At 44.9% G+C, this 26,161-nt stretch overlaps 1 protein-coding gene across 1 annotated transcript; it reads right to left on the bottom strand.

Moving 5' to 3' along the window:
* On the bottom strand, positions 1-24,385 carry LOC311138468 (engulfment and cell motility protein 2-like). Its single transcript, XM_084173154.1, has 20 exons — positions 24,299-24,385; positions 23,429-23,469; positions 22,023-22,095; positions 20,631-20,681; positions 13,207-13,376; positions 12,693-12,792; positions 11,797-11,948; positions 11,411-11,489; positions 8,743-8,793; positions 8,479-8,601; positions 8,235-8,354; positions 7,968-8,072; positions 7,647-7,755; positions 7,274-7,410; positions 6,859-7,022; positions 4,269-4,381; positions 4,005-4,112; positions 3,592-3,674; positions 1,807-1,884; positions 1-1,645 (listed from the first exon to the last, which is right to left on the bottom strand). The coding sequence occupies exons 1-20, from the start codon at positions 24,374-24,376 to the stop codon at positions 1,445-1,447; spliced, it is 2,136 nt and encodes a 711-aa protein (XP_084029280.1). The 5' UTR covers positions 24,377-24,385; the 3' UTR covers positions 1-1,444.
* Between the last annotated feature and the right edge of the window lie 1,776 nt (positions 24,386-26,161).

The following is a 26,161-nucleotide window of genomic DNA, read 5'->3' as shown; positions in this document are numbered from 1 at the left end:
CACAATATATACAGACAATTATTTATATATGAATACCATATTTAAAATGTATTTCATGACTAACAACATGTCATTCACTACCAGCACTAGTCTGAACACGGTCATGGTTTAGCAAGTCATGTTAAAGAGTACCAAATGCTAAAGCCTCTTCAGAAGTCAGAAGTCTCCCTGTCCATTAGCAACACCACTTTGTTCAATGTGGCATTTTGTAGAATTCTCTAAGCAGCTACACACTTTTGACAGTGATGTCTTTGACATAACATCCCCTTCTGATTGTGTACTATGAACAATGGGACATCAAATATCAAGACCCAGAACCCTTTTACAAAGGTATAATTTTTTTTGTTGAAATAACTTCCAATACAAGACCACTGAATCCTATTAATTTAAGTACAGCGTAACCAAACTCCAATAGCATACACTGAGCACATTTCTTGTTACTTTCATTAGCAGTGCAAGATACAACAAAAACATATTATCCAACATTTGACACGTTGACCATTGAGGATTCATGTTATGAGACATTTTGGCCATCTCCTAACCTACTAATTCCAGAGAATATGACTTCAGAGTTCTTGCGTGGTGAAAGCTCCATTTGTTTAGTGTTAAATGCCTCCACATCCAGATCACCATTTGGCAACTGAGTTTGACTGTACAAAGTAGAATAATTATAGAAGCCAAACATGTGATAAGCCTACAAATGGCTTACTGCTTTCTCTGAGACCTCTGTCAGTTTATTTATTTATTTTATTTATTTAAGTCATTTAGCAGACGCTCTTATCCAGAGCGACTTACAGTTTAATATCTAGCTCAATCTTTTGTGCCCTAAACCACTACTTTTGAAGTCAAATTAGTAGGTTGCTAGAAAGTTAGTGTTCCTTCTCTTCAAAGCTGAGACGGAGTTCACATAATCATTTATAAAAATATAATAATATTCTGCATAACAAACATCAATAATATTGATTAGTACTGAATTAGAGGATGAGCGGACACGGGGAGTGACTTGAATACAACACCTTGCAAAAGACCCTGGCCCATGTGTCAGTTCAAACTGGTTCTGTTGTTATGACGATGCATGAAGAAATAGTGGGGCTCAGCTGTAACTGTTCAAAACATTCAGAGCTTATTTAACAAAACAAGTTGATAAGGCCATGAAGTGATGAGTTACGAAACAAAATATTAACATTCAGGTTCGTATCAAGCTCGTATAATAATGGTGATTTTTAAAAATACAATGGCACATTTTGTCGTCTAGTGTTGCGTAGCCTGCCTGGATTAATTGTGGGCAGTTGGATTTCAGAGCATCAGACAAGTGATGTTGAGTTCAAGATTAAGTGGCTAGGAGATGAGTGGTTTCATTGTCTTATTACACACAAACGCACACACATAATTGTGCCCCACACACACCTACACAAATACAGTCTCTCTCGCACTCACACAAACCTCAGCCGTAGTTGTAGGTGAAGTTGTAAGTGCTGGGCTCTTTTGGCACAGGGGGAGGGGCTTCGGGTATGGCGATGTTCTCCAGGTCCAGGAGGCGGAGCTTCATCTCCATGGAGATGAGCGTGTCCAGGTCGCTGCGGGTGAGGTCACTTCCCATCTCTCGGCCCAGCAACGCACACAGCCCATCAGTCCAGATACAGTACTGTTCAGTGCACGCAGGCAGGCAGGCGCATGCACACACACACAAAGCAGATGGAGAGCAAAGGTCAGATAACATACAGTACATTTACGGTATGCACTCACATACAATGCAGATCATGTCTCCAGAGTTATTCATTCTGAGGGGTTAAACATGCCGTTCACCTCATATTTGTTGGGAGCCACAAAGTTGAGGTTCTCATCAGGATCGTACAGGATGGAGAAGGCCAGCTCCAACACCTCCTACCCAAACAAGAGCGCACACCTCATGTCCAAACCTCTAATATAAACATCATACAGTGCACTAGGATGACGTGGAGAATCTCAATTGGATTTCCTCGATTCCTCGCATCCTCTCCTCTGTCCTCTCCTCGCCTCCTTTTGGAAAAAGTTCAAAGGTAATCGAGGAGAGGAGGCGAGGAAACATGAAAACAAATGGGCTTGTATGAAATGAGACTCTCCTTCTCTAGCACGTCAGACAAATTACGTGTACAGAGGTGGAATCCAAAAACACGTGTAAAGTGGTAAAAAGAAATGTAGCTAGTTGTGCTATTTTATAGATAAAAGGATAAGTAGCATATAAGTAACCGGTGTGAAATGCTAGCTACAGTGCCTTGCAAAAGTATTCATCCCCCTTGGCGTTTTTCCTATTTTGTTGCATTACAACCTGTAATTTAAATGGAATTTTATTTGGATTTCATGTAATGGACATACACAAAATAGTCCAAATTGGTGAAGTGAAATGAAAAAAATAACTTGTTTCAAAAAATTCTAAAAAATAAATAACGGAAAAGTGGTGCGTGCATATGTATTCACCCCCTTTGCTATGAAGCCCCTAAATAAGATCTGGTGCAACCAATTACCTTCAGAAGTCACATAATTCGTTAAATAAAGTCCACCTGTGTGCTCAAAAAAATAAAGGGAACACTAAAGTAACACATCCTAGATCTGAATGAATGAAATAATCTTATTAAATACTTTTTTCTTTACATAGTTGAATGTGCTGACAACAAAATCACACAAAAATTATCAATGGAAATCAAATTTTGATTTAATGTCCTTAAAACAAGTCAAAATGAGGCTCAGTAGTGTGTGTGGCCTCCACGTGCCTGTATGACCTCCCTACAACGCCTGGGCATGCTCCTGATGAGGTGGCGGATGGTCTCCTGAGGGATCTCCACCCAGACCTGGACTAAAGCATCCGCCAACTCCTGGACAGTCTGTGGTGCAACGTGGCGTTGGTGGATGGAGCGAGACATGATGTCCCAGATGTGCTCAATTGGATTCAGGTCTGGGGAACGGGCGGGCCAGTCCATAGCATCAATGCCTTCCTCTTGCAGGAACTGCTGACACACTCCAGCCACATGAGGTCTAGCATTGTCTTGCCGCGGCTTTTGTGGAGTGAATAGTACCGATGCAGTTGTTGAGGTGTTCAGAGGGTCCCTGGTTCAAGCCCAGGTTGGGGCAAGGAAAGGGACGGAAGCAAGTTTTTAAATGTGTGCATGCTTTTCTCATCCGAGAAAACAACAGTTGTTTCAAAGGGGGTGTGGTGGATTTCAAAACTCTTACGCCGTAGGATACACCTGAGTATCCTCCGCGGAGGAGGCAATCGAGAAGAGGAGCGAAGTCCTCCGTTCGCGTATTAACGAATTGACATTCTCCTATATATGACGACCACTTTTCGGTTTCCAGGTCACGTAGGAGAAGACGGAGGTGTCGAGGAGAGGAAGGACTTGTGCCCAATTGAGAATCTTCATAGATACTCCATAACCATTGAGCTTAAGAAGAGGTAGGGCTTGTAGCTACATATCAGTCATGCTAACAGACATCATGCCAACAGGTCTGTGTGCTAAATTGCACCCTGTATCCAAGTAGTGGAGTAGTGCACTATATATGGAATAGGTTGCCATTTGGGATGCTCTCTGCTGGTAGGAGGCTACAGTAGCCTACCTTGTTTTGTTTCAGTGCACTCTTCTCCTTCATGTGGGGACAGTCCTTCCCTGTCACCACAGACTTGATATCAGACACGGAGACTACGGGGGAAGATGAGAAAGAGCAGGAAATTAAGAAGAGATGAACAGGCATTTATCGAAGTCAACAGCTGCATAGTTCCACTGATCTAGGTGTGATGTGGATCAGTCAGTGTCAGTTTTAACACGTGACTTGATTGTTTGCCTTCCAGATGGTAAGTGAATCTGTGCTCAGAGCTGATGCCTTTCCATGTGCTATGAGACTTCACCTGATTAGCTTGCCTTTTGATAGACAACCTCAATCGAATCTCAAATAGCCACGATTGCACAGGTCACGGTGGCCCCAACGCTGAGAGTGAGTGGGAGAAACAGAGTTGTAGCCAGGAGACTCACTCTTGTCAGTGAGCAGCTCAAGAGGCACTTCCCCCTGGGGAGACTCGTCCAGATCTCCATAGTGCAGCACCTTGTGATTCAGAGACAGGCGGCAGAACCAGAACTTCTCTGAGGAGGACAAAACAAAAGATGACAGTGAAAAAACACAGAAAGGTAGTGTTCAGCAAATATTTAAAAAAGTATCTTGTTGCAGGTGCGTAGGAATACCCGCACACTGCTCTTCCTCCTATCACTTTGTTTATTCAACTGTGTATGTGTGCCCACCTTGTCTGCGGCGGTTACCCAGCTTGCGGAAGCAGCTTCCCTCACACAGGTGGTTGAGCCTCTGCTGCTTGATCAGCTCCAGGATCTCTGGCTGAATCCTCTCACGTAGCTCACTGCAACATAACACTCACATACAGTAGGTCTGTTAGCATTGAACAGCAACCAAAACACACACACACTCTAACTAACCTATATTGTTCATTGAGTAGGGTGGGAGTCAATTCCATTTCAATTCAGAAAGTAAACTGAAATTCCAATTTTCCTGAATGATTTTCAATGAGAAAAAAAGTGGAATGGGAATTTCAGTTTCCCACGGAGCCCCTTTAGTGGTCATGGTGGAGAATTTTTTTTATAAGCCAGGCTATTCCATTCCCTCTTTTTTTCATCCATTCCCTATGTTTTTGTATCCGTTCACAGATCTTTTTTATTCGTACCCTCATTGCCTTATGTAGGCTACCATGACGGTCCCACATGGCCGATAACATATTGCAGCCTAAATGTAATTCTATTTAGTTAATTACATGCTTCAAATGGTGATGATCACTGACCATTCAATAGCTTATTTCCAGTTTCAGTGTTTTCATATACCTCTGAATTTTAAGGGCAAATAATAGTAACAGGCGTGCGAAACCACTCAAGGTGCAAATATGGTGCAATGATGCGCTATCATCCCTAAGCAAGAATTCCATCTGGCTCTGCTTCATGACCTTAGCTGTTCTATATCTGTATTCCAGAGGAGTTCTTTAGCTCCCTACCCTAGCCTGGACATTAGCTAATTTCCAGGTGACGTATTGTCATCGCAACAAAGGAAATAGCCATCAGTTTTAGTTATGAACATAGAGCCAGAGCTGATTTAAACCATCTATCTGTGCCTGGTTGGCTACGTCGCACAAGATGTTCACCTGCCTAGCGCAGGGATGAGAGTGCATCATTGTACCTGTTAACGCCGAAGCCTCTTGGAAATTACGCACAATACATTTGCATGCCTTTCCTTTCTGCCTCCTATGAGTAACATGCACAATTGTAAACAACATAAACACATCCAGGCGCTTGGCTGCACCATGTTTTACTGGACGTATCTGGCCCTAACTGTATGCACGGTAAAACACTGGGCCGCAGGGAGAGGTAAAACACTGGGCCGCAGGGAGAGGTAAAACACTGGGTCGCAGGGAGAGGTAAAACACTGGGTCGCAGGGAGAGGTAAAACACTGGGCCGCAGGGAGAGGTAAAACACTGGGCCGCAGGGAGAGGTAAAACACTGGGTCGCAGGGAGAGGTAAAACACTGGGTCGCAGGGAGAGGTAAAACACTGGGTCGCAGGGAGAGGTAAAACACTGGGCCGCAGGGAGAGGTAAAACACTGGGCCGCAGGGAGAGGTAAAACACTGGGCCGCAGGGAGAGGTAAAACACTGGGCCGCAGGGAGAGGTAAAACACTGGGCCGCAGGGAGAGGTAAAACACTGGGCCGCAGGGAGAGGTAAAACACTGGGCCGCAGGGAGAGGTAAAACACTGGGCCGCAGGGAGAGGTAAAACACTGGGCCGCAGGGAGAGGTAAAACACTGGGTCGCAGGGAGAGGTAAAACACTGGGCCGCAGGGAGAGGTAAAACACTGGGCCGCAGGGAGAGGTAAAACACTGGGCCGCAGGGAGAGGTAAAACACTGGGCCGCAGGGAGAGGTAAAACACTGGGCCGCAGGGAGAGGTAAAACACTGGGCCGCAGGGAGAGGTAAAACACTGGGTCGCAGGGAGAGGTAAAACACTGGGTCGCAGGGAGAGGTAAAACACTGGGTCGCAGGGAGAGGTAAAACACTGGGCCGCAGGGAGAGGTAAAACACTGGGTCGCAGGGAGAGGTAAAACACTGGGCCGCAGGGAGAGGTAAAACACTGGGTCGCAGGGATGAGAGGCCTGCAAAATGGACAACTGTTCATGTTTGCACAAAGTGTAGCCTATTTGGTTTGCATCGTAAACATGCATCATTCAGTTATGACTGTTAGTGAGGCTCCTGGCATTTCAGGCTATTGAAATTACTTAGCCCAATTGAGGGGTTTTGCACACCCGTTACCTATTATTTGCCCATATGACTCGGAGGCATATGAAAACACTGAAACTGGAAATAAGCTATTGAATGGTCAGTGATCATCACCATTTGAAGCATGTAATTAACTAAATAGAATTACATTTAGGCTGCAATATGTTATCGGCCATGTGGGACCTAGAGATAAGCTAGTCCTATTCCTGATTTGTGTAGCCTATTAAAAAAAACAGAGGGAACAAATAAAGAATGGATTTAAAAAACAAGGGAATTGATTAAGTCGCTCTGGATAAGAGCGTCTGCTAAATGACCAAAAATAAAATAATAAAATAATTAGCCTGGCTGTTTTTTTTCTTTCTTCTCCACCATGACCCCTAAGGGGCTCTGTAGTTTCCTTGAAATGGAATTGACCCCAATCCTGTCATACAGTATCATTAGCTAGTAATGAAAACAAAGTCTGAAGAGGCTAAAATACTGACATGAGGGGTTAAACCCGAACACAGAGGCAGACTAATCTGATGGACAAAGTCAAACAGTTAACGTGGATGTGGGACTGACATAATGGGTGGTGACTGGAAGTCATCCTGGCTCATCCTCTCTGACTGCCGCAGACGCAGGATCTCCGAGTAGCTGAGGCCTCGCAGTTTACCCTTCAGATGGTCCAGGGACGAGGGCTTCATGGCCAGAGCCCGGGTGATCTGCTCCCGAACCACCTGCATCACCTGGCCAACCAATGGGTTACCATTCAGAGTCAAACATTTAGTGAAAACCCTGATAAAGTAAGGCAGCGTAGCTGTCGAAACGTTGGTACTTGTTACATTTATTACATCAAAGCCATGAGAGTGTCCAGCTTTTCCTTTACCAACCAGAGTCAACCAGATAAACAAAGTGTGATGGACAGGAGTCATCAATGGCCTAGTCCTAACTCCTAAGTAACCAAGTGGTCAACGGACTCCGGTGGATGAACTCTGACCTTGTTGAAGTCCTCAGCCGTAGCCCTCATCTCCTTCCAGGTCTTGTTGAGCAGTTGGATGCAAACGCAGAAAAACTCCTCCCACGCTCGGTCATGAGTAAAGAACATGGGGTGGTAGTCGTTGCAGCCCTCGTTGGCTGGAGAGGGGGAACACACACCGTGGATCCTTTTTATAACGCATGAGGTTGTCATGAAAAATTATAAAATCAGTTATCCCTCTGAGGATACATGTACAATAAAAATTCATGAGGTTGGCCATTCTGATTAGCTTGGAAAGTCCCAAAAAGATTGAGGCTTCCTTGAATGCCACGTCAGCCTTAAAACCATCGTAATGTGTTGAGTCCATGTGTGAGGGTGCGAGAAGTGTACTCACGCAATTCTCCCACTTGTAGTATCTCACACAGCATACGGGTGAGCTCGATGGCACAGCGACCAAAAGGGCACTCGTGTTTGTCCTCGCGGCTGCTGTTCTCCAGAACAATCTGATGTGAGAAACACACACACACACATCTGGTCACACTCGGGAAAACTCAAGCTCTACCATTTGAAATATTTAATTTATTTGTTCAGAGCTTTGTGTCATAGAAAACCTTCACTGTAGAGTGTGGTACAGGCTCGGTCTTAAATGGCACCCTGTTCCCTATATAGTGCACTACTTTTGACCAGGGGTGCCATTTGGGATGCACAGACTCACCCTGATGTAGGTGTCCTGGTGCAGCTTGGCCAGGTAGAGCATGTTGTCCAGGGCCAGCATCCCTGGAGGGGTCTGAGTGAAGTCCATGGCAGGGTTCACATGGTTCTGGAGAGACAACCGACAGGAGAGTCAATGACACAGACAGACCCATAACAATCCCTTTATGACCCCAAACAACCATTTTAACACATCCACACACTCTCCGACCCAAACAACCCCTCTAGAGAGCAGTTATACAGATGAAAACAGCCCACTAGCTGGACTCACAGTGAAGCCCAGCATCTTGTAGTCCTTGGTGTAAATGGCCTTTCTCTTCTCCATGCCACTGGGGTCGTTCTCCCCGTCAAACGCGATCCTGCGCAGCTCGAAAATGATGTCCCTCTGGGCCTGGAGATGGATGAGTGCAGAACTTAAAAACATCAAACGGTTTGAGAAAACATCAATAGGGTCAAAAGGGTTGAGGTAAAAGACTCAGGGAATACAAAAGAAAAACCGCTTCTGGTCGTTTTACCTGGTCGCTGGGATCCATCTTGGTCATCATGCGTTCCTCCAGAAGGTTAAAGGTCAGCACCTGCAGCACGTAGAGCTGGTGCGCCATCTCGGCTTTGATTGGTCTGTTACCTCGGATAACGTGCTGCGAGAGATGACACACATATTAGGAGCAGTAGCAGCTCTGGATCTGTACTGTTTATAAAGCATTATGTTATCATGAAGGGCTGTTTGGTTGTGACTGGTTATCCAAGACAAGTACACTCAGGCTTTCCCTGACACTCACATTGAGGATGATGGATCGCAGGTGTTTCTGGGCCAGGGTGCTCGCCATCTCCTGAGAGGGGGATAGATAGACAAATACAGTGAGACTCAAAACCAAGGCCTGTACGTAAACAGTTAGGCAATAAGCTTATCAAAAGGCTAATTTGACGAAAGGCTTGATGTCATATCACAAAGCCCTGAATGGGTTCATAACTGTTACAAATCCGCAGTGAGACATCTCTAATAGTGCAGAATGCAGCTGCTACCACTAGGGGGACCCAGAGTGACTATGACAGGATTGCATACTGTATTCTTCCCCGCTGACTTTATCTGAGTGGATTGAACTATGAGGGTGGCAGCCCATGGTTCTCTATGGATCAGAGAGAAGAGGAAGCTAAGGGGATGGAGTGAAGGATTGTGGGATGATGTGTACTCACAGTGAGCCGCTGGTCCAGGGGGTTATTATGCTCTTCCTGAGGGGGGTGGGTTGGGAGGAGGGGTTCCAGGTGATGTCAATGGAAACAAATAGTGCACACTTATACATGGTGCACGAGATACAGGCATACATCACAAGATACAGCATGCACGGTAACAGCATGGTACAGTAAGGCACAGCACAGCACGATATGGCATGGCAATGCAGAGCACAACAGTATGTGACACGACACAGCGTCGTCCTTGAGCGGATTGCGGCGAGCCGGAACAGTCATAAATAATTCATAAATAAAGCTGAAAATTGAGCTCAGGTGCATCCTGTTTCCATTGATCATCCTTGAGATGTTTCTACGACTTGATTGGAGTCCACCTGTGGTAAATTCAATTGATTGGACATGATTTGGAAAGGTACACACCTGTCTATTTAAGGTCCCACAGTTGACATTGCATGTCAGAGCAAAAACCAAGCCATGAGGTCGAAGGAATTATCCGTAGAGCTCCGAGACAGGATTGTGTCGAGGCACAGATCTGGGGAAGAGTACTGCAGAAAAATAAAAAATAAATGACTGTAGCATTCAAGGTCCCCAAGAACACAGTGGCCTCCATCGGGGGAGAAGGGCCTTGGTCAGGGAGGTAACCAAGAACCCGATGGTCACTTTGACAGAGCTCTAGAGTTCCTCTGTGGAGATGGGAGAACCTTCCAGAAAGACAACCATCTCTGCAGCACTCCACCAATCAGGCCTTTATGGTAGAGTGGCCAGACAGAAGCCACTCCTCAGTAAAAGGCACATGACAACCCGCTTGGAGTTTGCCAAAAGGCACCTGAAGACTCTCAGACCATGAGAAACAAGATTCTCTGGTCTGATGAAACCAAGATTCAACTCTTTGGCCTGAATGCCAAGTTTCACGTCTGGAGGAAACCTGGCACCATCCCTACGGTGAAGCATGGTGGTGGCAGCATCATGCTGTGGGGGTGTTGTTCAGCGGCAGGGACTGGAAGACTAGTCAGGATCGAGGCAAAGATGAACAGAGCAAATACAGAGAGATCCTTGATGAAAACCTGCTCCAGAGTGCTCAGGACCTCAGACTGGGGTGTAGGTTCACCTTCCAACAGGACAACGACCCTAAGCACACAGCCAAGACAACGCAGGAGTGGCTTCGGGACAAGTCTCTGAATGTCCTTGAGTGGCCCAGCCAGAGCATGGACTTGAATCCGATCCAATATCTCTGGAGACCTGACAATAGCTGTGCAGCAACGCACCCCATCCAACCTGACAGAGCTTAAGAGTATATGCAGAGAAGAATGGGAGAAACTCCCCAAATACAGGTGTGCCAAGCTTGTAGCGTCATACCCAAGAAGACTAGAGGCTGTAATCGCTGTCAAAGGTGCTTCAACAAAGGACTGAGTAAAGGGTCTGATATTTCCGGTTTTTATTTGTAATAAATTATCAAATGTTTCTAAAAATCTGTTTTTGCTTTGTCATTATGGGGTATTGTGTGTAGATTGATGAGAAAAAAATACAATTTGATCAATTTTTGAATAATGCTGTAACCTAACAAAATGTGTAAAAAGTCAAGGGGTCTGAATACTTTCCGAAGGCACTGTATGTGTGAAATTTGTTGTAATTGAGAATGGACCATTATCATGCACCTGTCTCGAAACAGGGGCAGCGGAAAACGATACATGTCATCTATGCACTTAACTAGCGAATGGAGGATGCCTTTCCCGTGGTTAATTTTCATGCCAGACAGGTAGGCTATACTCCTGTTGTAAAGAGAAGCAATGTGCTTAATATTAGGAAAGTTGATAAATAAATATAGCAGGCCTAGTCTATAGAAAGCTGATGGTATCCTCTTTTTAATAGAGGCCATAACTCTGTTTTCTCACGCAATTGCATAGCCTATAGAAATGTTGCGCAACATGAGCTCATGGGCTCTCATGAAGTGCTTGATTAGATTTTCGATTCCCTTTGCATTGATGTCAGAGTGATTAGAGGGACAATAGGGTGCTGAGTACCAGGCAGTTAGCAAGTTTGGTAGGCTACTAATGACCATCAGCAGCATCAGAGCTTGGAGAGGCCTAATTACCATGACTAAACGGTCACGTGGAATTTGACTACCGTCATGACTCGTGATCGCCGGTGTGGTGGTATTACGGTCACCGTAACAGCCCCAGTGTCCACATACTTTTGGTCATGTAGTGTATATTGCAAGGGTACCCTTCCGGTGTGCTGGTGAGCAGGTACTGTACTGACCTGCCGTCTATCCTCCGGTGCCTTGAGGAAGAGGGCGTTGATGAGTGCGATGGCGTAGGTCTGGATCTCCTGATTGGATCTAAAAAGGCACATCAGACACAGCAATACCAGTTAGAAGCATCTGGTTCTAGGAATTCTCACATGGTTACAAAAACTAAAGTGGCAACTGGTTAAATCTATTAGTACAGTACTCAGTATTAGTCTGGGGTTCTACAATTCTAAGCTTAGTCATCATCACAAGGATGCGGAGCAAGGCAAGGCTTGTCATCTACGTTCTATCGCTCCAATATTAGTAAGTGACGCCACTACATTTCTACATACTAACTCCGACTACATCCCCCACATAGCTGTATGTGGGAGGCCCCAGTGCGTGTGTGTGTGCTCACACTTGCAGGTGTCCGATGAGCTGTCCAACAGTGATCTCCTGCGCCACCCGGTGGTAGAGGCTGTGGCTGTTGAGGACCATGCTCTCCAGGATGGCCAGAGAGCGCTGCAGGATGGACACGTCCACCATCGGCTGGTTCACGTAGCCCGCAATCTGGAGAGGAGGGAAATATTCCATTAAAATGGACACACAAATCTAGGGTCTTCTTGATTACAGCTAGGTTTCTGAAGTAGATTTGAAAGCTTGATATTAGGACTTGAAACATAGGTCTATCAAATGACATACAGTTGACAAAACAAACTATCCATACTTGTGCAGAAATGTACAGCCTATAGAAAACTACTTATCTTACTTCTACAGTGCTTGTTGTTGTGCAGCACGTCAGAGGACTTCATCAGGGTGAAAACTATTCACAGACAATTCAGCTGAAAGAGCTCCAAATAACATGGAGGGGTTGCTAGGTAACAGCAACCCACTCAGTTCTGGCAGCCAATGAGGGGTTGAAGGTCAAGTAATTAAAGAAAAGAGAAAAAAACATGGGGGAGGACTTCAAGATAGGCCTCAAACTACTCAAACCACCCAAACTCATTTACCAGTGTTTAAACTGAGAAAGATAGTTCACATACTGTATATGGCCAAGTTTCATCAAAATAAGTCAGAAATACATTGCGTCTTACTTCCATTGTGGATGGTGTAGGAATCTGATAGTAGCTTCCTTATATGACAAGTGTTATGTAGAGTGTCTGCGTCCCAAATGGCACCATATTCCCTATGAAGTGCACTACTTTTAACCAGAGCTCTATGCGCCCTGGTCGAAAGTTGTGCACTGTATAGGTAATAGCATTTCCGATTGATGCAGCCTGAACTGTTTAGTTGAGGCAGGTATGGGATTCTGACCTGTTTGATGAAAGACAGAGAGATGAGGTCCCAGGACACTATTCCATGGTCCATCAGCTCCAGGAAGGCGGTGAGAGTGAAGGCCAGCATCTCCCCAAAGCTGATGAGGAGAGAGGAGACAGAGTCAGAGGACAACACTCACCAACTGAAGGGGAAAAGAGACAAAACAACTGCAGCCACAAACAGCATGGTATCAGTATAGGGCAATCAGTGTTAGCCCATGGCAACCATATCTGGAAAGGTTTCTAGCCCAAGGGCTGCGCTACCTTTAGACACATTCACATTCATGTCTATGGCTGTGGTGTGGTATGTAGCCTACAATAGACCCATGGCTTGTCTGTCTGTACAAGACTTATGACTTTATAATGAGACTTGCTCCGGGGTGAAGTTTCCCCTAGGTAAAGATCTAGGATCAGCTTCCCCAATCCTTACCTTGATCATTAGTGGGGAAAATGCAAAACTGACCCAAGATCAGCATCTAGTGGCAATTCACCATACACTGTATGAAACTCACTGGGTGCCGCTCTCCACCAGCCGCGCCAGGGTCCCGATGCCCTCCATGTTGATGAACTCAGTGGCGAAGGTGGGGTCAGCTGACAGCTTGGCCAGCTCCTTCAGGGCCTCCAGGCGGGCGTCTATGCCGTGAGACTGGATCCTGTCCAGGAGCTGCCGCGCTGCACGGGCCTATTGTGGGGGGGTGGGGGATCAGGCACGCCGATGGTGGCCATTATTGACAGTTTTTTACCTGGTTTACCTCAACGACTACATTAGCTTGATACATGTAGGCAGCGACCGAAACGTATAACTCGGCAACATGGTTAGTTTAAAGCAGCTACCATTTTTGTGAACTGTTTATCAGGGAGAAGCTGTACGGATATGCTATACGGCAGCTTAGAGCCGAGTGGAGACGAATGGATACGGTTCAGTCAGTTCAGACAGTCGTCCTGATGAGCCCTTTCCAGCTAGCTAGTTTACGCTGGCTAGCTGGCAACAACAACAGCATGGCGCCAGTTAAAACTTGTAAAAGAAAGTGATGTTTATTTTAATGGGCGAGGGAGAAATAACTTAGTATTGGTCACCATCTGGAATCTGGATGTCACGTGACATGCCAATTAGCTAACGTAACCACAAGCCGGTGTGAATGACCAATGCAATGGTGTTGTATGTTGTATAGAGGTGCTTCACTGCTTCCCATTGTTGCTTCCCACTGGGCAGCAGTTGCTTCACCGGGCAGCAGCATAACGTCGCTGGCATTAGCTAACGTGGCCAATTTGTTCCATACTTTATTATATTTTCGAGTAGGATAGCGGCCTACATGAGAAATTACTTGTAATAACTTGCTGTAACCATCTGGATGTCGCCGTGATACAGTCTACTGCTACTCAATAAGGAGAGTTTGCACTGCAAGCCGGCAACACAACAACACGGGGCACAGCGTGTCCTTAGCCAGAAGATAGGCTTGGGTGGTATCCAGATTTTAAGATAGTAATTTTTTTTAGGGGGTAGATCAGCTTTACTATTGCAGATAGATAGTGGCTTCCATCAATGTAATTATCCTCATCATTTTCAATCCCCCCATATATAAACTCAGCAAAAAAAGAAATGTCCTCACTGTCAACTGCGTTTATTTTCAGCAAACTTAAAATGTGTAAATATTTGTATGAACACCAGCTGCATTAAGTACTGCAGTGCATCTCCTCCTCATGGACTGCACCAGATTTGACAGTTCTTGCTGTGAGATGTTACCCCACTCTTCCACCAAGGCACCTGCAAGTTCCCGGACATTTATGGGGGGAATGGCCCTAGCCCTCACCCTCCGATCCAACAGGTCCCAGACGTGCTCAATGGGATTGAGATCCGGGCTCTTCGCTGGCCATGGCAGAACACTGACATTCCTGTCTTGCAGGAAATCTCGCACAGAATGAGCAGTATGGCTGGTGGCATTGTCATGCTGTAGGGTCATGTCAGGATGAGCCTGCAGGAAGGGTACCACATGAGGGAGGAGGATGTCTTCCCTGTAACGCACAGCGTTGAGATTGCCTGCAATGACAACAAGCTCAGTCCGATGATGCTGTGACACACCGCCCCAGACCATGATGGACCCTCCACCTCCAAATCGATCCCGCTCCAGAGTACAGGCCTCGGTGTAACGCTCATTCCTTTGACGATAAACGCGAATCCGACCATCACCCCTGGTGAGACAAAACCGCGACTCGTCAATGAAGAGCACTTTTGGCCAGTCCTGTCTGGTCCAGCGACGGTGGGTTTGTGCCCATTGGCGACGTTGTTGCCGGTGATGTCAGGTGAGGACCTGCCTTACAACAGGCCTACAAGCCCCCAGTCCAGCCTCTCTCAGCCTATTGCGGACAGTCTGAGCACTGATGGAGGGATTGTGCGTTCCTGGTGTAACTCGGGCAGTTGTTGTTGCCATCCTGTACCTGTCCCGCATGTGTGATGTTCGGATGTACCGATCCTGTGCAGGTGTTGTTACACGTGGTATGCCACTGCGAGGACGACCAGCTCTCCATCCTGTCTCCCTTTAGCGCCGTCTTAGGCGTCTTACAGTACGGACACAGCAATATATTGCCCTGGCCACATCTGCAGTCCACATGCCTCCTTGCAGCATGCCTAAGGCATGTTCACACAGATGAGCAGGGACGCTGGGCATCTTTCTTTTGGTGTTTTTCAGAGTCAGTAGAAAGGCCTCTTTAATGTCCTAGGTTTTCATAACTGTGACCTTAATTGCCTACTGTCTGTAAGCTGTTAGTGTCTTAACGACCGTTCCACAGGTGTATATCATTAATTGTTTATGGTTCATTGAACAAGCATGGGAAACAATGTTTAAACCCTTTACAATGAAGATCTGTGAAGTTATTTGGAATTATCTTTGAAAAACAGGGTACTGAAAAAGGGACGTTTCTTTTTTTGCTGAGTTATATATATATTTGTTCCAGTCAAAAGTTTGGACACACCTACTCATTCAAGGGTTTTTCTTTATTTTCACTATTTTCTACATTGTAGAATAATAGTGAAGACATCAAAACTATGAAATAACACATATGAAATCATGTAGTAACCAAAAAAGTGTTAAACAAATCAAAATATATTTTATATTTGAGATTCTTCAAAGTAGCCACCCTTTGCCTTGATGACAGCTTTGCACACTCTTGGCATTCTCTCAACCAGCTTCATGAGGAATGCTTTTCCAACAGTCCTGAAGGAGTTAACAGCCTTATTCAAAATATTTTTTTAATCAATCTACACACCATACCCCATAATGACAAAGCGAAAACAGGTTTTTAGAAATCTTAGAACATTTATTAAAAATAAAAAACAGAAATACCTTATTTACATAAGTGTTCAGACCCTTTGCTATGATATTCGAAATTGAGCTCAGGTGCATCCTATTTCCATAATCATCCTTGAGATGTTTCTACAACTTGATCGGAGTCCATGTGTGGTAACATTTCTGCAGCATTGATGGTCCCCAAGAACAGTGGCCTACATCATTCTTAAATGGAAGAAGTTTGGAACCACCAAGACTCTTCCTAGAGCTGGCCACCAGGCCAAACTCAGCAATCGGGGGAGAAGGGCCTTGTTCAGGGAGGTGACCAAGAACCCGATTGTCACTCTGACAGAGCTCCAGAGTTCCTCTGTGGAGATGGGAAAACCTTCCAGAAGGACAACCATCTCTGCATCACTTATTGTAGTGTGGCCTTATTGTAGTGTGGTCACTCCTCAGTAAAAGGCACACATGACAGCCCACTTGGAGTTTGCCAAAAGGCACCTAAAGGACACTCAGGCCATGAGAAACAAGATTCTCTGGTCTGATGAAACCAAGATTGAACTCTTTGGCCTGAATGCCAATCGTCACGTCTGGAGGAAATCTGGCACCATCCCTACAGTGAAGCATGGTGGTGGCAGCATCATAATAATAAATAATAATAATAATAATCATAATCATGCTTTGGGGATGTTCTTCAGCGGCATGGACTGGAAGACTAGTCAGGATTGAGAGAAAGATGAACGGAGCAAAGTACAGAGAGATCCTTGATGAAAACCTGCTCCAGAGCGCTCAGAACCTCAGACTGGGGCGAAGGTTCACCTTCCAACAGGACAACGACCCTAAGCACACAGCCAAGACAACGCAGGAGTGGCTTCGGGACAAGTCTCTGCATGTAAACAATAGATATTATATTCCTTCTCTTTTAGCCAGGTAAATACTGAACGTCTTTTCTTTTTATCTGCTAAACCATTACAATTATAACTGGCTATACTTATTTCACCATTTATCATAATGAGATACAAGTTTCAATTCTATTTATCATAATATAGGTTTGTAACTTACCATTAAAAAGTACCATAATGATTGAGTGTCCATATAACTGTACCATGATATTTGCACTGCTACTAAGTAAACCTCCAATTGTTCTCCACTATTCCACTAAACCTCCCCCCATCCCAAATTGGGTTGTCGTCCCAGTGACTGGCAGACCACCCCTGTCCACCTGGATCCTAGTGCCTTTGAGAGATTGGGACCCATCCTTTAAAAAGAGCACACAGTGCCACCCAAGAACAGAAGCAGATTAACTGCCAAAAGCATTTCCAACGCCCTCACCTCAATTGTATTGTATACAATTGAGGTGAGGGTAATGACGAGAACCGCCTACAGGGAGGTGGTGAGGGCTCTGGGTGTGTGGTGCCAGGAAAATAACCTCTCACTCAACATCAACAAAACAAAGGAGATGATCGTGGACTTCAGGAAACAGCAGAGGGTGCACCCCCCTATCCACATCGACGGGACCGCAGTGGAGAAGGTGGAAAGCTTCAAGTTCCTTGGCGTACACATCACCGACAAACTTAAATGGTCCACCCACGCAGACAGTGTGGTGAAGAAGGCGCAACAGAGCCTCTTCAACCTCAGGAGGCTGAAGAAATTTGGCTTAGCACCTAAAGCCCTCACAAACTTTTACAGATGCACAATTGAGAGCATCCTGTCGGGCTGTATACCGCCTGGTACGGCAACTGCACCGCCCACAACCGCAGGGCTCTCCAGAGGGTGGTGCGGTCTGCCCAACACATCACCGGGGGCAAACTACTCGCCCTCCAAGACACATACAACACCCGATGTCACAGGAAGGCCAAAAAGATCATCAAGGACATCAACCACCCGAGCCACTGCCTGTTCACCCCGCTATCATCCAGAAGGCGAGGTCAGTACAGGTGCATCAAAGCTGGGACTGAGAGAATGAAAAACAGCTTCTATCTCAAGGCCATCAGACTGTTAAATAGCCATCACTATCACACTAGAGGCTGCTGCTGCCTATTGAAATCACTGGCCACTTTAAGAAATGGAACACTAGTCACTTTAATAAAGTTGACATATCTTGCACTACTCATCTCATATGTATATACTGCATTCTATTCTATAATATTCTACTGTATCTTAGTCCATGCCGCTCTGTCATTGCTTGTCCATATATATATATATTCTTAAATCCCATTCCTTACTAGTTTTGTGTGTATTGGGTATATGTTGTGAAATTGTTAGATATTACTGCACTGTCGGAGCTAGAAGCACAAGCATTTCGCTACACCCGCTATAACATCTGCTAAACACGTGTATGTGACAAATACAATTTGATTTGATTTGATTACAGTTATAAAAATAACAAATAAAATATATATAGCACAACTCCAGAGAAGACTTGATGTTCAAATGCATATACAGTTGTAGCTGTTTGAGAAGGCATGCACAATTGAGCAAAGGGGAGATTTGATTAACCAATGTCAAGTCCTAGCTGATGGAGCTCAGATACACCCCCTTCCGCTGAAACACACACACGGTGGTCCTCCGTTGTGACTATTTTCCCAAGCATCTCTGTGCAGTCAGACCTTTTGATTATTTTGTGCCACCAGGGTATCCAGATTTTCATATTGTCATACCGTCCTTCTCTTATCCTGGGATTTACGGTATTACCGGCATAGCAAACAAGGGGGCGCTAAAAACGTAAGAAAAGCCCATTGGGCCTCTGTTTCCAGAATGCTAACAAAATAAGCACAAACTAATAGTTAAATCACATAGACGCTGTTAGCTAAATGCTAACGAGCGAAAACGAACATAAACTAATTACAAAGACATTTTCGATTAGTGTGGACATTTACAAGTGAAAATGTACTAAATAAATTGTGCAAATGAACAAAGTTGTGATTAATGCTTTTCTGAAGGAAGAGCAGAATGTGTACACGGAGCAGAGGGGAGAAGAACGGAGGAGGAAAAAAAAACGCTAGTAGGAAGCATAAAGAAAAATGTAGGCTGTACAGACAACCTCTAGAGCTCTTTGACTTCTGGCAGAAAGCCATTATAAGATATCTGATGGCAAACATTTAGTAGGGAATTGCATAATAGTGTAACTTCATCACCTCCTGTGCGCCGCACAACAGAGACTCGCCGATAGATCTAGAACGCTATGGACTCACCAGCTCCCGCCATCCCCCGTTGTGCTATTTATAAACAAACACGTGACTGTCTCAACTGTTCTGAGAAACTATGGTAAGCTTCATAATGTAAAATAATGTGACAGGTGAAATTAAAAACACAATCTGTTTTATCTCCTTAGGTATTGCACAAATTGACTGCAGGTATTGACTTAAAAAGTAGCTACAAATATTCACATTTATTGAAAAACCATCTAGTGGCTTTTTCCAAATAACCCGGTATAAGGTATACCGCCCAAACCTACGAGAAGATACCTACCCTACCCTTATGCTTGTTTAAACTGAGCTGCACTGGGGTCGGAATGCATTCATGGTAACATTAAGACACCGTGGAGCTGACTCGCAATATGGATAGCAAAATGTACCTTAATGCAGGGATGGGATATACCACTATACTCCAAATTTTACCATTGTCCACACTGTTCCATCGCGAAGATTGAAATACTGCTAGTTTTTCCCAGAAAACTGCCCTTTTCATCCTCATGCTAGCTAGCAGTAGCCACTGCAGCCATTATGGAATGGCATGTCGCGTTGGAACAACAAATGAGCTGATTGGCTGACACTGCCATTCCAAAATTGGCTGCGGTGGCTACTGCTAGCTAGTATGAGGATGAAAAGGGCAGTTTTCCGGAAAAACTACCAGTATTTCAAGCTTCTCTATGGAGCAGTGTGGAGTACAGTGGCATAACCAATCCCTGAATTGAGGTACATTTTCCGACCCACATCTCACGCCGGCTCCACGGTGTCTTAATGTAACCATGATTGCGTTCCGACGCCAGTGCAGCTCAGTGTAAACAAGCGTAAAGGTACCTTACATTTTACATTTACATTTGAGTAATTTAGCAGACGCTCTTATCCAGAGCGACTTACAGTTAGTGAGTGCATACATTTCCATACTGGCCCCCCGTGGGAATCGAACCCACAACCCTGGCATTGCAAATGCCATGCTCTACCAACTGAGCTACACGGGGCAATTCCCTACCTTCTGGCTGTCCTGCAGTAACTCACTTTGAGGGAAGTAGCTATAGTGTAGCTAATATCAGGCCAGGGTGACAGGCAGCTAAAGCACATTTGTTGATTTTGTAGTCCGGTAAAAACGGAATGATTCTTAACACTCCCAAGTCCCAACTTCGGCAGACAAGTTTCACATTCTCACTGAAGTTTCTAGCCACAAGCATAAACTAGTTAGCTGGGAAGGGCTCATCAGGACGACTGACTGAACCGAATCCACCCACTCAACTCTCACTGCCCGACATACGTTATCCATTTTGGGCACAAGGCGTGTCTGTATAGCCTCTCCCTGTTTATCATTGGTGAAACTATGAGCTTTGCAGCAATGCAGTCATTATATAGAGTTAATAAAATTTACCTAAGAAATACTGGTCATTTACTTGAAGAAAATTAAAGTAACTGCATGTACAAGAAGAGAAAGTGTCTCACAGGAGATATGGCTAATCGAAGGATGGTCCCATTCTTCATTTCACTACGGCTCTGGAAAGAAAGATGGTGAACATTGCTACTACCACAGCATGATGCTGTAGCAACAAAACAAAACTTGATATTGGTGATATGACATACACTATATATACAAAAGTATGTGGACGCCTCTTAAAATGTGTGGATTTGGCTATTTCAGCCACACCCGTGCTGACAGGTGTATAAAATCGAGGACACAGCCATGCAATCTCCATAGACAAACATTGTCAGTAGAATGGCCTTACTGAAGAGCTCAGTGACATTCAACGTGGCACCGTCATAGGATGCCACCTTTCCAACAAGTCAGTTCGTCAAATTTCTGCCCTGCTAGAGCTGTCCTGGTCAACTGTAAGTGCTGTTATTGTGAAGTGGAAACGTCTAGGAGCAACAACGGCTCAGCCGCAAAGTGGTAGGCCACACAAGCTCACAGAACGGGACCGCAGAGTGCTGAAGCGCGTTAAAATTAAACTGCCTCTGGAAGCAACGTCAGCACAAGAACTGCTTGTCAGGAGCTTCATGAAATGGGTTTCCATGGCTGAGCAGCCGCACACAAGCCTACGATCACCATGCACAATGCCAAGCGTCAGCTGGAGTGGTGTAAAGCTTGCCGCCATTGGACTCTGGAGCAGTGGAAACGCGTTCTCTGGAATGATGAATCACGCTTCACCATCTGGCAGTCCGACAGACGAATCTGGGTTTGGCGGATGCCAGGAGAACGCTACCTGCCCCAATGCATAGTGCCAACTGTAAGTTTGGTGGAGGAGGAATAATGGTCTAGTGCTGTTTTTCATGGTTCGGGCTAGGCCCCTTAGTTCCAGTGAAGGGAAATCTTAATACTACCATATACAATGACATTCTAGACGATTCTGTGCTTCCAACTTTGTGGAACCAGTTTGGGGAAGGCCCTTTCCTGTTTCAGCATGACAATGCCCCCTGTGCACAAAGCGAGGTCCATACAGAAATGGTTTGTCGAGATCGGTGTGGAAGAACTTGACTGGTCTGCACAGAGCCCTGACCTCAAACCCATCGAACACCTTTGGGAGAAATTGCAAGCCAGGCCTAATCGCCCAACATCAGTGCCCGACCTCACTAATGTTCGTGGCAGAATGGAAGCAAGTCCCTGCAGCAATTTTCCAACATCTAGTGGAAAGCCTTCCCAGAAGAATGGAGGCTGTTATAGCAGCAAAGGGGGGACCAATTCCATTTTAATTCCCATGATTTTGGAATGAGATGTTCGACGAGCAGGTGTCCACATACTTTTGGTCATGTAGTGTACTAACGATAACAGTAACATACTAACTAAGGAACCATGTAGTGTATTATAGTAATGAATTCTGCCAAGGTGCTGAAGCTCACCTGTTCAGTGATGTAGAGCTGAGGACCGTCAGCATAACGCAGGGCAAACTGCTCAGAGCCAGACAGAGACCAGCTGTGGACACACACACAAAATCTATTGAAAAGTAGGTGACTGAATTCACCAATTTTCCGCTCAATACCAGAGTGCACTGACCTCCTTAAACATAAGGCAGACAGAAGCTAAACCCACACGTATCTCAATAGGACCTACAGTAATGTTTTTCCACCCTACAGAAAATACATACCATGTGCATAAGGTTAATAAAAGTCATTATCGGAGCCTCTAGCATTTCTATTTGCCAGAGGAGCAGATGGAGAAGATTGTACAGGGCGATATTCAGGGGGCGTTAAGTGTTAAGAAAGAAAATGCATTCAGATGTGAGAGCGAGGGAGTAGGAGGAAGCATAGGAGAGAGATGGAGAGAGAGGGATAAGGAGAAGTAGCGAGTTAGCAAAAGTCTCAGTATTTATGATGGACAGTCAAGTTGGACCAGGAGACAAAAGAGAGGAAATGGAAAGGCAATGAGAGGAGGCACTCGGGGGGAACGAGTCGAAAAGAGAAAGGAGGGGATTTGAACTGTCAGACAGACAGGGGGAGAGAGAGAGGAGAGAGAGAGAGAGAGAGAGAGAGAGAGAGAGGAGAGAGAGAGGGGAGAGAGAAAGAGAGAGAAATCAGAATGGTTATGTAAGCATAAAAACACATTGCAAGTTAAAGTATGGCCCCCATCTGTGAGCCATTAGACCTCCTTTATCAGTGTATTGGCTAGAGGTGTGTGTTTATTGGCAGTGGTATGTTTTGTATGTGAGTAAAGGGTGGAATACCGCAGCATTCATGTGTATCTGGGGATTACACTAAAAATGCCTGGTATGTTATTGTAGTAATATCTACACCTCAAAAGTGCAGAATGCAATAGCATTCTAAACTTGTGCGATAATGTAGCATAGTGAATCAATGGGTATGATGGAGCAAGAATGTAGAAGGCAATCAAATATATTTTTTTGTATTGTGTGCAGAACGTTCTGCAGTATGCCAACAGGCACAAACTGTTCCATTTCTACACAGGGTAATATATTAGAATATAGAATATATATATAGACCCTTAAAGATGTAATTTTATAATAAGCATTGTAATGAAGCTCATGTGTGATCCAGTCCATGTGTAATGACTCATACTAATGTTTGTGTGTTCTCATTATGGACCTGCTATACATTTGGCTCCTACTGAGTCCGTCTAGCTAGCACTAATCTTACATAAGTGAACGCAGGGTGTGTGTCTGTGTGTGTGTGTATGTCTGTGTTCACGTGCGTGTTCATATCACACACACACATATAAATCAGTGGTAAACATTGTGCGGCCATTATCTCCAGCGTGAGCAGAAACAGCTGGGTGTGAAGCTGGTGCTTACCCATCACACACCTCCCGTATGATAGAGGACAGAGGCTTCTTCTGCAAACACACAACAGACAGACAAAAACCAGTCAAACTCAGAAAAGCCACTGGAATCACAGGAAAGTTGCTGATTGGTCAGAAAAGGCCCTATAGCAGTGCTTCCCAAACTCAGTCCTGGGGACCCCAAGGGGTGAACATTTTGGGTTTTGTCTTAGCACTACCACAGCTTATTCAAATAATGAACTCATCATCAAGCTTTGATTATTTGAATCAGCTGTGTAGTGCTAGGGCAAAAACCAAAAACCAAAACCCTTGGGGTCCCCAGGACCGAGTTTGGGAAACGCTGCCCTATAGTAACTTCAACAATGGTTCTCATTCCTTGCCTAGCTTGGCATTCAGTGGAAAATAAACGTTGATGGATTTGTTTTAATGTCATTGCCGGCGACATACACTGCAGTTCATGCTGAGAGTCGAGAGATGTGCTAGACTTACCAACAAAATCTCAGTAGTTTATGCTTGTCTGAGCAGAAACATACTGTAGCTGTCTTTTCCCTACAATTATTTAACATGGGAGTCACAGGAGTTTAAAGTCGCTGGCACAGGGAAAATAGACTTCTATAAAACGTTTGGTTGAGTAGACAGAGTGGAGGATTGATGCTGTTAAGGACAAGCCCAACCAACACAAACATCAGCCATGCACAGCGGCTGGCCGTCCTATCGCCTCTGACCACAGAACATCGGCCCTCATTTTTCTGTTAATTTCCCGACGATTCTACATGTTGAATCAACACCGTTCGCCGATACCCAGCAGGTAATCTACTGCGCATGACCGACGTTCATGTTGGTATGTCTTGTCCTTTAGTGGGGTTTTTAGACGGGCACTGACCTGGTCAATCTCGATGAGCTGGGCGTTGGCACCGGGCCACTCGATGGCCACCTTGACGATGTCAGAGTGGGGTGGCATGGCTGCTGTCCTCTCACACACCACTGGAGAACAGACATCACAGAGAAGAAGAGACAGCACTTTATTACTGTTACATTATTAGATATATGGATCCCACGTCTGCCACCGTGTTATGTTATTAGATACGTCACTATGACCACGTTATGTTGGTATGAAGGTTTGACAGCAATCTTTCCATTTCATAGTTAAATCACTCTTTCTGTTGGCCCAAATGTGGCTTAAAACACCATGACACCTGTCACAAAGTCTTATTCTAGAACGGCCTGTTCCTTCCTATTGGCACAAGGTCAGACAAGTACCCTTCTCTTACATTTACATTTTAGCAACAGCGTCCATTCAATTTGGTCTCATTACAGTCCAGTTTGTCATAGCCCATATTTAGTAAAGCCTTCCCCACATGACAAAATTAGGTTTTTAAGAGGATATGTTAGGGTAAAAAGATGGGACCAGGACAGCTTTTACAGCTGCAGTGGCTTAAGGTATCAGCGATCAGTGCAATTAAATCCTCAGATTTATGACCCGTGGTAGGTAGCTCCACACTTTGTTTAGCTATTACCTAAATCCACTTAAAAAGAGGCATTTTAACAGCTTGATGGATGGTGGACTGGCCCAACGATGGGGAGACAAGGTGTTTTATGTGGACGTCCTCTAAATATCAGTGCCCAGGGGTTTTCAACATCAAAGTCCTGCACCACCGAGTGGAAAACAGGCTGATATTATGCATCTGTAGCCTGAACTAGACTCCAGCACTGTGTACCTGCCAGAAATAGACGAGCACTAAAACCAACCAGGTTTTTTACAAAGAAAAACATCCTATGTCTTGTTTTAACACAAGTAGTTTTGTCTGTCTTTCTATGCAGTGCTTCCCCTAGGATTATTTTCAGCAGCAGTGGCAAAGATAGCAGGGGAGGGGGGTGGAGTTTGTGCTCTTTGCTGCCGGGGTCCGGGCACATGCCCCCTGGGAGATTTTTTTGTAGAACGACTGTGAGAAGGTCACTTCTGGTGACTTTTGAAAAATACATTCTCCTCCAAAATGCATGAAAATTTAACTGTTGACACCATCTGAAATATAACTGATGCGCACCACTGCACTATATGGAGATGATGAGGAGAAAGCAATGGCTGTGTGCTCGTGGCTCTCATTCACCCCACTGGTCGCTCTGTTTGCTACAAATATGTTGTAACTTGTCACTGATCTTAAAGGGATAGTACAAGATTTTGGCAATTAAGCATTTCTTCTACTCACAAAGAGTCACATTAACTCATGGATACCATTTTTGTCTCAGCGTGCAGTTTGAAGGAAGTTGAAGGTAGCATTAGCGCAATGACTGGAAGTCTATGGGAACCAGCGGTAGGCAACTGATTCAGCCACGGGACGATTTTTGTCGGAGCGGATGGTCGGGGGTCCGGAACAATTATAATAATTTGTTCACTGCAAATTGACCCCAGCTAAACCCAAAAAGAGATTGAATTTGAAAATAATCATTTTATACCTTGATTACATTGAGACACACTCACATGGCTCTTTTATTCGTGGGAATACCTGGTAAACAGACTAACTAAATAAAATTCATTTTTAGCTGAATTCAGGCCGCCTGTTGCTGAACACAGCTGTAGGCATCCAGCATGCTAGCTGTTCACATAGACTTCCAGTTATTGCGCTAACGCTAGTTAGCAACTTCCTGCAAAGTGCATGCAGAGACATAATGGTATCCATGAGTCGAAAAACTGCTTAATTGCCAAAACCTTACACTATTCCTTTAAAAGCTGCAGCTAAATGAATAT

This window comes from Coregonus lavaretus, assembly GCF_964263955.1.
Source record: "Coregonus lavaretus genome assembly, chromosome: 12".
Lineage (NCBI taxonomy): Eukaryota > Metazoa > Chordata > Actinopteri > Salmoniformes > Salmonidae > Coregonus > Coregonus lavaretus.
Note: the sequence above shows the minus strand (reverse complement) of the source record. Positions and strands in the feature narration are given on the sequence as shown.